Source organism: Branchiostoma belcheri, unplaced genomic scaffold (assembly GCF_001625305.1).
Source record: "Branchiostoma belcheri isolate BF01 breed outbred unplaced genomic scaffold, Haploidv18h27 scaffold22, whole genome shotgun sequence".
NCBI classification, from domain to species: Eukaryota; Metazoa; Chordata; class Leptocardii; order Amphioxiformes; family Branchiostomatidae; genus Branchiostoma; species Branchiostoma belcheri.
Window position 1 is genome coordinate 1,662,575 of NW_017803713.1, and position 10,591 is coordinate 1,673,165.

Sequence of the window (10,591 nt, forward strand, 5' to 3'; positions counted from 1 at the left end):
ATGTTAGTAGTCGGTGGGAATACAGGAGAGCCACACCCTGACGTTTACCTCTTTGATCCCTGTGAAAACACATGGACAGCTTGCGCTCGATGGCCAGGGTACGAACGCCATAGCTACGTCACGACGCCCGTGGGGACGGACGTTTACGTCACGGGAGGGTCGAATCGAGCCGGACAGAAGAACTGACAACCGTGTGGGTCTACTCCGTGGAGAGGGACGCGTGGCGGCAGGCCCCGACTATGCCCACGGCGCGCTGTGCGCACGGTGCCGCTGAGCTGGGCGGCTATCTGTACGTGGTTGGTGGCTGGCAGGGCGGTCTCACTCTCAATGACGTGGAGAGGTACGATCCGAAAACCGAGAAGTGGGAGGTTCTGACGCCCATGGTTCAGTCGGTGCGGAGGTGTGGCGTGGCGGCCTTCAGGTACAAACTCTACGTCATCTGTGGGTACGACGGCAACATTGTGTATGCTAATGTCCAGTGTTTCGACCCCGTGACGGAGAGCTGGACCACCGTGTCTATCTGTCCCCGCCCCCGCTTCAGAATCGCCACGGCCGTCATAGGGGACTCCATCTACGTGGTGGGCGGAGCAACTACAATATGCGACAGGTAGTCTGTCGTTCTCTCTTTACTTTTGCATGAGATGTGCAAAGATATCCAGTAATATCGTGTTATTAGCCTTGACGCTTTAAACTATATCAATATCTCTAGGTCGTTTTGTTCTTTACCTATAATTAACGAGCTAGGAGAGTATTCTGATATCACCAGCGCACGCCATACAAACGATGCACCTAAAGATCGATCTGAAGTGAATTTTATGCGAGTCTAGATACATTAGAGTAGATAACGCGATTGGTTCATACACTTCCAATCACTCTCCATCAGCATTGTCCCTGAGATGCAATTCACCCTTAGTTAGCACGAGGATAATATTGATGTTTTGATATGAGCATGTTCTTCTGTCCCAAAGGTATGATCCAGACACAAATGAGTGGAGCCCTGCCGCCCGGATGACGCACGGACGTAAGCACGTCGGCGTCACCGTCGTAATGGACAAGCTGTACGTGACGGGAGGAGCGTACGCCGGCAGTGCTTATGCCTCGGTGGACCGTTACGACCCCGCAACGAACAGCTGGGAGATCATCGCCATGTTACCCCGAGCCATGTACAGCCACGGCTGTGTCAAGGTCAAGGTCAAGACGAAAATCAAACGAACATAGACTGACCGTATGGGTGAGATGTCGCAAATTCCACTATCAATCCAATCAGAGTTGGACGCGTCTGCTCGATAAAAAGACGAACCATTGCAGTTGCTTCATGGTGTTGGTGTTACATCATCAGATATGTGCAGAACACTGCACATGCAAAGCAGAATTGCGGTGACACAGCTGTTCTATTGTAAATATAGGTTGTACAGATTGAACGTTCATACGAAGTGTTTATCTCAATTTAGTCCATACGTGTCGCATGCATGTAACGTTAGTTCCAATATCAATGTATTGTATGGATAACTGCTAATAAGGTTTAGACTTGGGTTGTTGGTAGAATGTCAACTGGTGTTGCACCTGTTAACTCTACTTTTTTCAACGTACTTTCAACATGGCACATTGACTGAAAGACATACTTGGCCCTTGACCTGTTTATTAAGTAGATCATTTCCCTTTCTCTGTCCACAAGGTTAGCATTGTTCCTACAGTTGGTGCAATACTTCTCCACGACGTCCCTATTGCCGATGGCAAAGTGATGATTTCCACGCTACACGTGCAGCACTTCGCCAAACGTGACCGATGTGCAGGACATCATCCACCTGAGCGTCAGGTCCTCGGCCCGCGAGTCCAGACACACCTCCCGTTTCAGGGCCCAGGGGGGAGAGGCAGACTCGCCACGGTGTTCACCATGAACGGCGAGCAGGGGGCTGGTGGACCTGCGGACCTGCCTCCGCACGGCGTACACGCACAGTTCTGCAGGGTCGGCGGGACGTGGGTCTCTTTGATCAACTCTTTCTTCAGTGATGTGAAGAGGCGATGGTACATGTGCATATTTTGGTCGTCTATCTGCAGCATGGTCGGTAAGGTGCCCTGCTTGGAGTACAGTCCCCGCCAGTACGCGGTGCTCTCTAGTAGGCGTAAGAGGCACATGCAACTGAACATGTTCTCTCTGTTGTCTAGGAAAGTGTACAACGGCGTCGCCCTGACAGCGTCACGGGTCCGCATGTCGGGGTCAGCGCCGTACGACAGGAGAGCGCTGACTAGGTAATACTCCCCCTCATGGGCGGCGTAATGTAGGGCCGTTCTGCCACGCCGGTCAGCGTGGTTGATGTCCACTCCAGAGTCGGTCAGAAACCCGACTTGCACGCTGACGGATCGCTCGGGGCTGCTCTTCCGGTAGGCACAAGGATCCCGTTCGCGCTCGGCGAAACAGAACTTGGTCTTTGTTGCTAAATGGATGGGCGTCTGTCCCAGGTGCGTGACGGCGTTTATGTCTGCTCCGTTAGCCAGAAGAAACTCCATAAAGACGACGTGGCGGGCAGCGGCGGCTGTGAGCAGCGGAGTCCACCCCTGGGCGTCCCTGGCGTCCACCGGCACACCCGCCTCTACAAGAACGTCCACCAGCTCCGTCACGTCGCACAGGGCCGCTATGTGTAAGGCTGTTTGTCCGTGTCTCGTTCGTGCCGACACACCGACGCCATGTTCAATCAGGAGAATCAGAGAACAAACCATGTCTACTCTAGACTTGCCACTGTAAGAACACATCCGTATGGCTGGGAACAGAGGATCTCTCTTCGTCTGTAACACCGTCAGTGACGCCGGCGTGCAGAACGCCCTCAGGTACATCAGTAGTGCCGCAGAGTCCGGGGACGCCTGGTAAGTGATGAACGACAGGAGGAGGTGACGGAAGTCTTTGGCGTGTTTGCTGTACAGATCTCCGTATGTCTCCTGCAAGAGCTCCGCCAGAAGGAACGCCGATTTAGGAGATATAAAGTCCTTTGTCTTGAGCAAATGAAAGAACTCGAGATCATTACTGACACGGACTGCTTTTACAAGCCTCTGGTAGCGCTTCCTTGTTGATAATGAAAGTCCCATCTTTGACAGATTTTCTAAGTGGTTAGGGGAACTGTGAGAATCCAGTATTTTGGCGATGGTTGCTAGCTACAAGGGATTCCACTGAGACATTCTAGAACGTCAATTGTCGAGTGCAATGGTTCATGGGTACTTTTCCATATGTCATAATGCGATGGTTTTCGATATTTTTCCGTGCGTCATTGGCAATACTTATGGTTACTGTTTAATTTCGTCACAATGCTATTCACAACAATTGTTTGATCATGGTTAATCCAAACAAATGACCATGGAATTCAGATTTCTGAACAAGGAGAACCAGTAACAAGGAACATTTCTTTTGCATTTCGATGGACAATAGGTAGAAACGTGTTTCTTGATGTATGTAATATGTTACTAATTGTGTTCGGATGAATCTTCGGGTAGGATAGGCATGTTGGCCGGAGAGTAGATGGCTGTTCAGCACCAGGGACAGGCCTGTTTAGATGGGTGAGGATAGTGGACAGCATGTCTTTATTCACAACCACTTGATTAACAAATGCTTTGGTTGTGGTTAAACAGATGCTTATGAATAGAGAACTTTTCAATATTTCACCAACCTGATACAATTATTTACAGGTGTGGATAGTGTTCAGAATCAAGGACATGTTTGTGTGTGCCAGTGTCTGTGTGAGCAAGGAGGTTTGAATGTGTGTGAGGGAGGTGGACTCATGTGTCAGTGAAAAGTGTTCAGCATCAGGAACAGGTTTGTTTATATGTGAGTGTAGATTGTGTCCAATATCAGGGACAGGTATATTTGTGTGTGAGTGCCACTGCCTGTCTGTCTGTGTGTGTGCATGTCTGCAGATAGTGTTCAGCACAAATCTGAAAGCAGATCTTTTGTTGTCAAAACCGTAACCAAAAAGCAAGGCAATATCCAATTTGACAGACAGTATCCAGCCAGCCACCTTCAATGTGAGTGTTTGGGTGCACATGTTAGTGGATAGTGTTCAGCACCAGGGATAGGTATATTAATGCAATTCTCCACCAGATTTATTTTGTGTGAAGTCAATTTTGTGTTTGCATGCGTGAATGTTCTACATTCTCTGTCTTTGAATACATGCCTGTACTGTAGGCTAATCCATGGGATGATGGAGATTGAGAAAACAAATGACACCATCTTAATCTATCAAGACTTTTTGTCTGATTTATTTCCAACCTGCACAATGTGAACATACAGAAGCATTTCTTCACATTTAATATGGTCTATGCCTAACACATATTTAGGTTGGTATAGAGATTTCTATATTCTAGCAATGGAGATTGTTATGATACTATCTCAAGCATCCATACCAGTATCTCTTTTCCAAACAAAAACTACAAATGACATTGCCTTATCACTTATAAATCATCCCAAAGCTACATTCATTAGTAAAATAATACCAAACTAGAGTTCCCCGATCTCATACCTTCGCCAAATGATGTTAATCTTTATGACTGACAAATTATAGATTAGATTATTCCCCCCTGATTGAAGAAATAGGAACCTAATTTTCATGAATTATATCATTTTATCATAATCTCAACCAAAAGACAGTCTTATATTAACAAACAATGCATTCTAGCATTTCCTAATAAATTATGCAAATGAGGTCCTGATTTAAATAAATTATGTTTAATGATGTTCAACTCAATTTAACTTTCAAATACCACAAGTGTGAAATTCCAGGCAGTTATCATTACATAATTATAAAATTTTCTAATTAATTATGCAAATTAAGTCATTATTAACATAATCAATATCTTCCTGTGTTTCTTTCGTTGTCAATTACCAATGTCACAAGCTTCAATTGTCCTATCATGGAATGCAGATGATTTATAGAATTTCCCCATAAATTATGCAAATTACATCCATATTTGCATAATTGTCACGTAAGCTACCTACATACCAAAAATCACGACGATCCGTCAACTGGTTCTTGAGTTATCCCCTTTTGAATATTTTCAAGAATATATCCCTGCAGTTCCAGAGCAAGCCGGTAGGGGGCCTAAACTCACGTCACTTCTTCCCCAGCACAAGAGCTACCTACCATCCAAATTTCATCACCATAGCATGTCTAGATCATGAGATATCAAAACCAGAAGTTCAGCTGCAGTACCATAACAAGCCGCTAGGGGGTCCAAAATCTAATCATTTTGAGGTCTCATCAAGACCTACCCATCTACCAAGTATCAAGACAATCCATCAAGGCCTTCTCAAGTTATCGTGTTGACACACACACACACACACACACACACACACACATACACGAACGCCCCTGAAAACATAACCTTCTTGGCGAAGGTAAAAATCTATTCATCTCCATGATGGATATTAATATTTGAAGCTGATAAGTAAACTATGTCTGTGAGAGAATCATCTTTTCAATTCAATTCAGCACATTCTTAGCACTGAAGATACTAGTATTGCTGTCCTTGTGCTTCATGTCTCTGTCTTCAGCTTCTTTCTGTCTGGCTCAGAAGGATCTGTACACATGTGAACATATAAAATTGTTGTTATCGCACCATTCCACAATAGCATCCTGTACAGCTCACTTTAGGGTGAAAATATTTACAATATTCATAAGTACACAAAGCTACAAAAGCAAAATTGAGTTGCCCACTTGTATCATGAATATTATTATGTGAAAACCTAAGGATGTGTGAAAATTGTAAAGAGTATTTTACCTGTCTCCCCCTGCTGAGAGAGTAGCACGTCCAGTGGCATCTGGAAGGACACACACATCATCTCCTTATTTGGGGCCACATCTCTTACTCTGGGGGAGGAAAACAGCTTTATTCAACCAAGTGTCGGTCCCTGGGATTTTCTATCACAAGTTGCATGCATACCTTGGACGATAGATACTTTTTCTTTATTCTTTCTTTATTCTTCTTTATTTCTTTATGTGATACATTTCTACATTAAAATTTAGTCTATTCAAGAGTAAATCCCATGAGTATGATTACAATTAATGAAATAAAAATATTTGACTTGTAATTACCAGCATAGTTAAGTATGACTGGCAGATGTCCCACCTGTGTATGTAGTGGTCTTTTGGCAGGGCAGCTCCCAACACCTCCTCCACTCTGTGCCTGGCATCTGCCGCTGGGTCATCAGCCTTGGAGAAGGTGTGGCAGTGGACCATGGGAGGTCTGTACTCCTGTAACGTCTCCCCCGCCAGCAGTCCTCGGAACACGTCCAGGAACTCCACCGCCATGGCCGGCAGGTTCATGATGACGTGACTCGTGTGATCCTGAAGGTCAGCGTCCTCTCCTCGACACCTGTCAATCATGTCCTTCTTCACGACCTCCTGAATAAACTGTCTCCCGTCTATGTTGAAAGTTCTGACCCTGTCCTGTACCTTGTTCAGTTTTGTGTTGTGAACAAGCCATCTGTAGGATTCGGGGTTCAAGTCATTTGCCAGCACTTCACATCTCTTCCTAGCAGCAGGGATGGAGAACGGACCCACCCCTGCAAACACGTCATACACGACATCACGAGCCATGAGCTTGTTGGTGATTCTCTCATGTTCAGTTCCTAGCCGAGGGTTCCAGTACACCTGGGCAAAGTCAAATGCAAAGGAGCAGTGGTTCTCCTTAACGGTCACTGTAGTTTTGTCTTCACCAGCGATCAGCTCCATGGAGAAGAACCTGAAGGTGTTGTTGATGATGTTGGTCTTGTTCACCACAGATGTGATGCCCTGGTTCTTATCCATGATTACCTGACCTGGGTGCACATGTATATATAACATTACTATTACTATTACTATTAGCACTAAGTTAAGACAATCAAACAGAAGACTGCAATAATCTGGAAGTTGTAAGGCAGTTAGGATGTTCCCATAATTAAGTGTGGGTAATGATGTCAGTATAACCATGTTATCCCTCTAGTATCCATTCATAAGCTATCAGTTACAAAAGAAGGAGAACATTCAGACCTCATCCATTCATAAATGCATAGTTTTTGTACTGTGAAGATTGGAATCTCCCACATTTGTGTCAGATATGGAGTCAGGTACAAGAAATAACAGATCAAACACCAAAAGATTCAAACTCGTATTGTAAAAGTTGTAAATGACCCAAGACAAGTACATGATCCAATGAGGCTAAAGAATACAGTGTATCTGTAATTTCTGTCACTGTCAGTGTTAGTCACCTATGAGGGTCTTGTATGGCAGCTGGTGATCCCGCAGGTTAAGGTGGGCGATGTGTCCCACCCTGCTGAAGGCTGTAGTAACCTCTCCCTCTGGCAGGATAGCAGTCAGCACCTCCTGTGCTGTCCAGCTCTCATAACCCAGCTGTAGGTCATACAGCTGTGGAACAGCTGTTACCTGGGGAAAACATTGTTGACATATATCAGCACAGAGCAGCAGATATCATGGCTATGCACAGTAGAAACAGGCAAGGCAGTAGATACTGGTGGCCTCTTCTGCGCTCTCCAGCTTTGATAACCAAGCTGTAAGTCATACAATTGTTTCATATTTATACAGCTGTGGAATATCTGCTACAGCAGACTATTCTTCCTTATGAATGAAGGTCTGAGTCCCTTCTAAAAATACAAGACTCGTCCTTCCTCACTACAATAAGGAAAATGATGATCTGCTTTATTAATAGAAATATTGATTAAAGAGAAAAGTGAGTATTGACCCCATTCTCCTGTAGCAGTTTCCCGTGCTCTCCTGTCAGGGTTTCCTCAGGTACGACCTTGTCAGGGTCACACAGCAGGACCTTGTGCTGCTGGTCATCAGGAATGTCCACTATTTTCTTGGTGTTTGGCCGCTTCAGCAGGATACTCCTTAGAGGCTTCAGCAGTCCACCAATGGCTTTAGTTGGTATCTGGAAACAAACATTATGGAAACAACTTTAGCAATTGCCTTGGCATTCCATATTATTATTTTTTTCGTATTTCCAGTATTATACCAAGGAGGTTTAAACCTCCTTGATTATACATGTACTACATGTACTTTGAGTTTGACCAAGGAGGTCCTTTGAGTGACATTTAATTAAAGGGGCATGGTACTAGTAACTAAATTTCATCCTACCAAAGTACATTGCAACAATTCGGACGATAAGAAAACCATATTGTTAAATAATCCAAAAGACCACTATGTCACAAAGCAACTTTAAGTACCTTGATCGCTGGTACTTGTACAGTCCGATTGAAAGCCTGTCTGTCCAGAACTTGCATGCCCCTCACACCAGGGGGAGGGGTGAACAGGTTCTCAGACATCATCAAGAAAAATCGCGAAACCGTCGCCCGAAGGAATGTTCTGTTTCTGTGACTAATGTAGAAAAAACGTCCAGAAAGTGGCATCTATACGTAAGAAAAACGTGGAGAATTCTTATTTCAGAAACTCATTGATATGCCAGGAAAACACATGGGCGCAGACATCTTGGGGAGGGCATGATGGGAATTATGCCGTAATTCGTCGGCTTGTCGCAAACTTTCGCCACACACCGCAAGATGGCAACAGTGCCGGTGGAAGATGCGGCGACCTCCATCAATTCTGACTATTTCTACGGCGCTTCGGCGTCCATGGAGCGCGAACCCCTGCTAGGAGCCTTCCGTAGGGTATGTAGTAATCATGAGGAAGGCATGGATCTAGTTAATCATTAATGTAGTGCAATGTTTACTTGTTTATCGCTCCGTTGTAAATTCGCTTGATGTGCATGTGTGTCTGTGTCACATGATGCCCGTCCTATCCTGTGACCTGACCGGTTTGTTTGGTACCAGAACTCAGGAATGTTGCTCTGAATACTACAAGGGATGAGGGTTTGAAGGGCACGTGTTTCTGAGCTATTTCTGAGCCTTTGAGCGACAAGTCGCGCAGACAAATCCAACACGGTTTGTCTGTGTCCCATGAAGTGCTCGTGTGGCTTTTGCGTTGAAAATCCAATGTAGCCGCCAGGTGGCGCTGCTACAGGACTACATGATAATCCTGATCATCACATGCCTAACATAGTTTTGACATAAGAAGTAGTATTCCTTTAACTATCAAGAGATCCATCAGAGACGATGTCTGCATCTGCTGAGGAGTCAGACCAACTTCTTCTCAGTAACCATGACAGCAGCGAAAGAAAAGGTCTTGGAACTACGTGTAACATTATTGTGATTTGTTTGATATTACTTTTGTGTCTGTTTTCCAGTGTTTAGGCACAGATTGCCATGGGGAAGATATCCTGCTGTAAGTCCTAGTTCAATAGGACCCCAACTGGAATCAAATCTGGTTTGCAGTACTGTAATATTTTGTTATTAATGACATGTTGTATCTGTTGACAGGGAAGCAGTATCCAGACCAGTATCGGTGGTCTGCGACAGGGTGACAGTCATGAGGTGCAGGGGAAGGCCTCGTTTGGCATGTCGGTCTTCAACCTCATGAACGCCATCTTAGGCAGTGGGATTCTGGGACTGGCGTACGCCATGTCGGAGAGTGGGGTGGTTCTATTCACGTGAGTCTTTAGACCCTGTCATCAACAAAGTGCACGTGATTCATGCAGAATGAAATTTCATGCAGAATGAATTTAGATTCATGTCTTAGAAAGGAAATGAAAATAGTTTCTGGTCCATGTACAGGGTTTAACTGTAAGTGGTTTGAGAACTTTTCTTCAGTAGCCCGCTGCTGCCCTTTAGTTTAGAGACCTTTTTCAGTCATTTGCTGCTTATTTTATGTAAAATTGCTATTTGTCAATGTGATCCTTGCTGATGTTCTTCCTAACTCACACTGTTGATGACCATATTCCAAAGCTGTTTGATGTCCCCACCACTAACTACAGGGGCAGGATTCATTCTCACAGTATCCTGTGCGTTACAGGTGTGCTATACAGCATAACAAACTTTTCATACTGTGCCTGTGCAGAATCCTGATGATGATGGTTGCTGTAACTGCCAGCTATTCCATCCATCTCCTGCTCAGGATGTGTGAGATATCAGGTGAGTTGTAGTCAGGTCAATGTTGTTGGTATTTTCCTAATGTTTCAGGGCAATTAAAGGATATCACAAATGACTAGCAAAAGCAGTCTTTATTTCAGTGTTTCTCTTGTACATGTATCAATTACCTTTATATCCTTGCTTGCAGGAGTGAATTCATATGAGGATGTCGGCTATGCTGCGTTAAGAAGACCAGGAAAGGTAGTTACCATTTCTCTTCAGACTTGTATGGAACGCTGATTCCCACCACAAGTTATTACATTTTATTTATTCTGGTTGTTATGAGAAGCCAATATCTGCACTCCTGTAATGTTAAAATGCATTAACCTTTATTCTACAGTTTTTGGCGGCAGGAGCAATTCTACTTACAAATATAGGAGGTATGTGTCTGTCCTTTGTTTTGATCTATGGTCACATTTGTCTACAGAACTAGATTTAGCAATGTTTGTCCACTTTGGCAACTGAGCTTTAACCCTCACTAATGTATTGTGCCATGGTTTGTTTGCTTTATAAGCCCCTGTCACACTTGATATGTTTAGCTTAGCACAAAAATCAAGCTTGGTTGGATTTTTGCCTTAATTTTTTCTT

The 10,591-nt window shown here is 44.5% G+C and overlaps 3 protein-coding genes and 1 pseudogene across 3 annotated transcripts in view; 2 read left to right on the top strand and 2 right to left on the bottom strand.

Annotated features, from left to right (window-relative positions):
* The window catches only part of LOC109470128, a 2,434-nt pseudogene extending 1,078 nt beyond the window's left edge, over positions 1–1,356 (top strand).
* A 321-nt stretch (positions 1,357–1,677) lies between these two features.
* Positions 1,678–4,108, bottom strand: LOC109470285 (ankyrin-2-like). The gene has a single exon (XM_019769195.1). It carries the CDS (start codon positions 3,079–3,081, stop codon positions 1,852–1,854), a length of 1,230 nt encoding a protein of 409 aa, XP_019624754.1. The 5' UTR covers positions 3,082–4,108; the 3' UTR covers positions 1,678–1,851.
* A 23-nt stretch (positions 4,109–4,131) lies between these two features.
* On the bottom strand, positions 4,132–8,502 carry LOC109470284 (tRNA (guanine(37)-N1)-methyltransferase-like). Its single transcript, XM_019769194.1, has 7 exons — positions 8,207–8,502; positions 7,723–7,911; positions 7,232–7,406; positions 6,112–6,802; positions 5,764–5,852; positions 5,385–5,562; positions 4,132–4,483 (listed from the first exon to the last, which is right to left on the bottom strand). The coding sequence occupies exons 1-6, from the start codon at positions 8,387–8,389 to the stop codon at positions 5,519–5,521; spliced, it is 1,371 nt and encodes a 456-aa protein (XP_019624753.1). The 5' UTR covers positions 8,390–8,502; the 3' UTR covers positions 4,132–4,483; positions 5,385–5,518.
* A 22-nt stretch (positions 8,503–8,524) lies between these two features.
* Positions 8,525–10,591, top strand: part of LOC109470129 (sodium-coupled neutral amino acid transporter 3-like) — a 3,730-nt gene continuing 1,663 nt past the window's right edge. Inside the window, exons 1-5 of the mRNA XM_019768912.1 lie at positions 8,525–8,647; positions 9,356–9,525; positions 9,933–10,006; positions 10,152–10,204; positions 10,344–10,383. Coding sequence (XP_019624471.1) covers positions 8,540–8,647; positions 9,356–9,525; positions 9,933–10,006; positions 10,152–10,204; positions 10,344–10,383 — 445 coding nt within the window. The 5' untranslated portion in view covers positions 8,525–8,539. The remainder of the gene's footprint in view (positions 8,648–9,355; positions 9,526–9,932; positions 10,007–10,151; positions 10,205–10,343; positions 10,384–10,591) is intronic.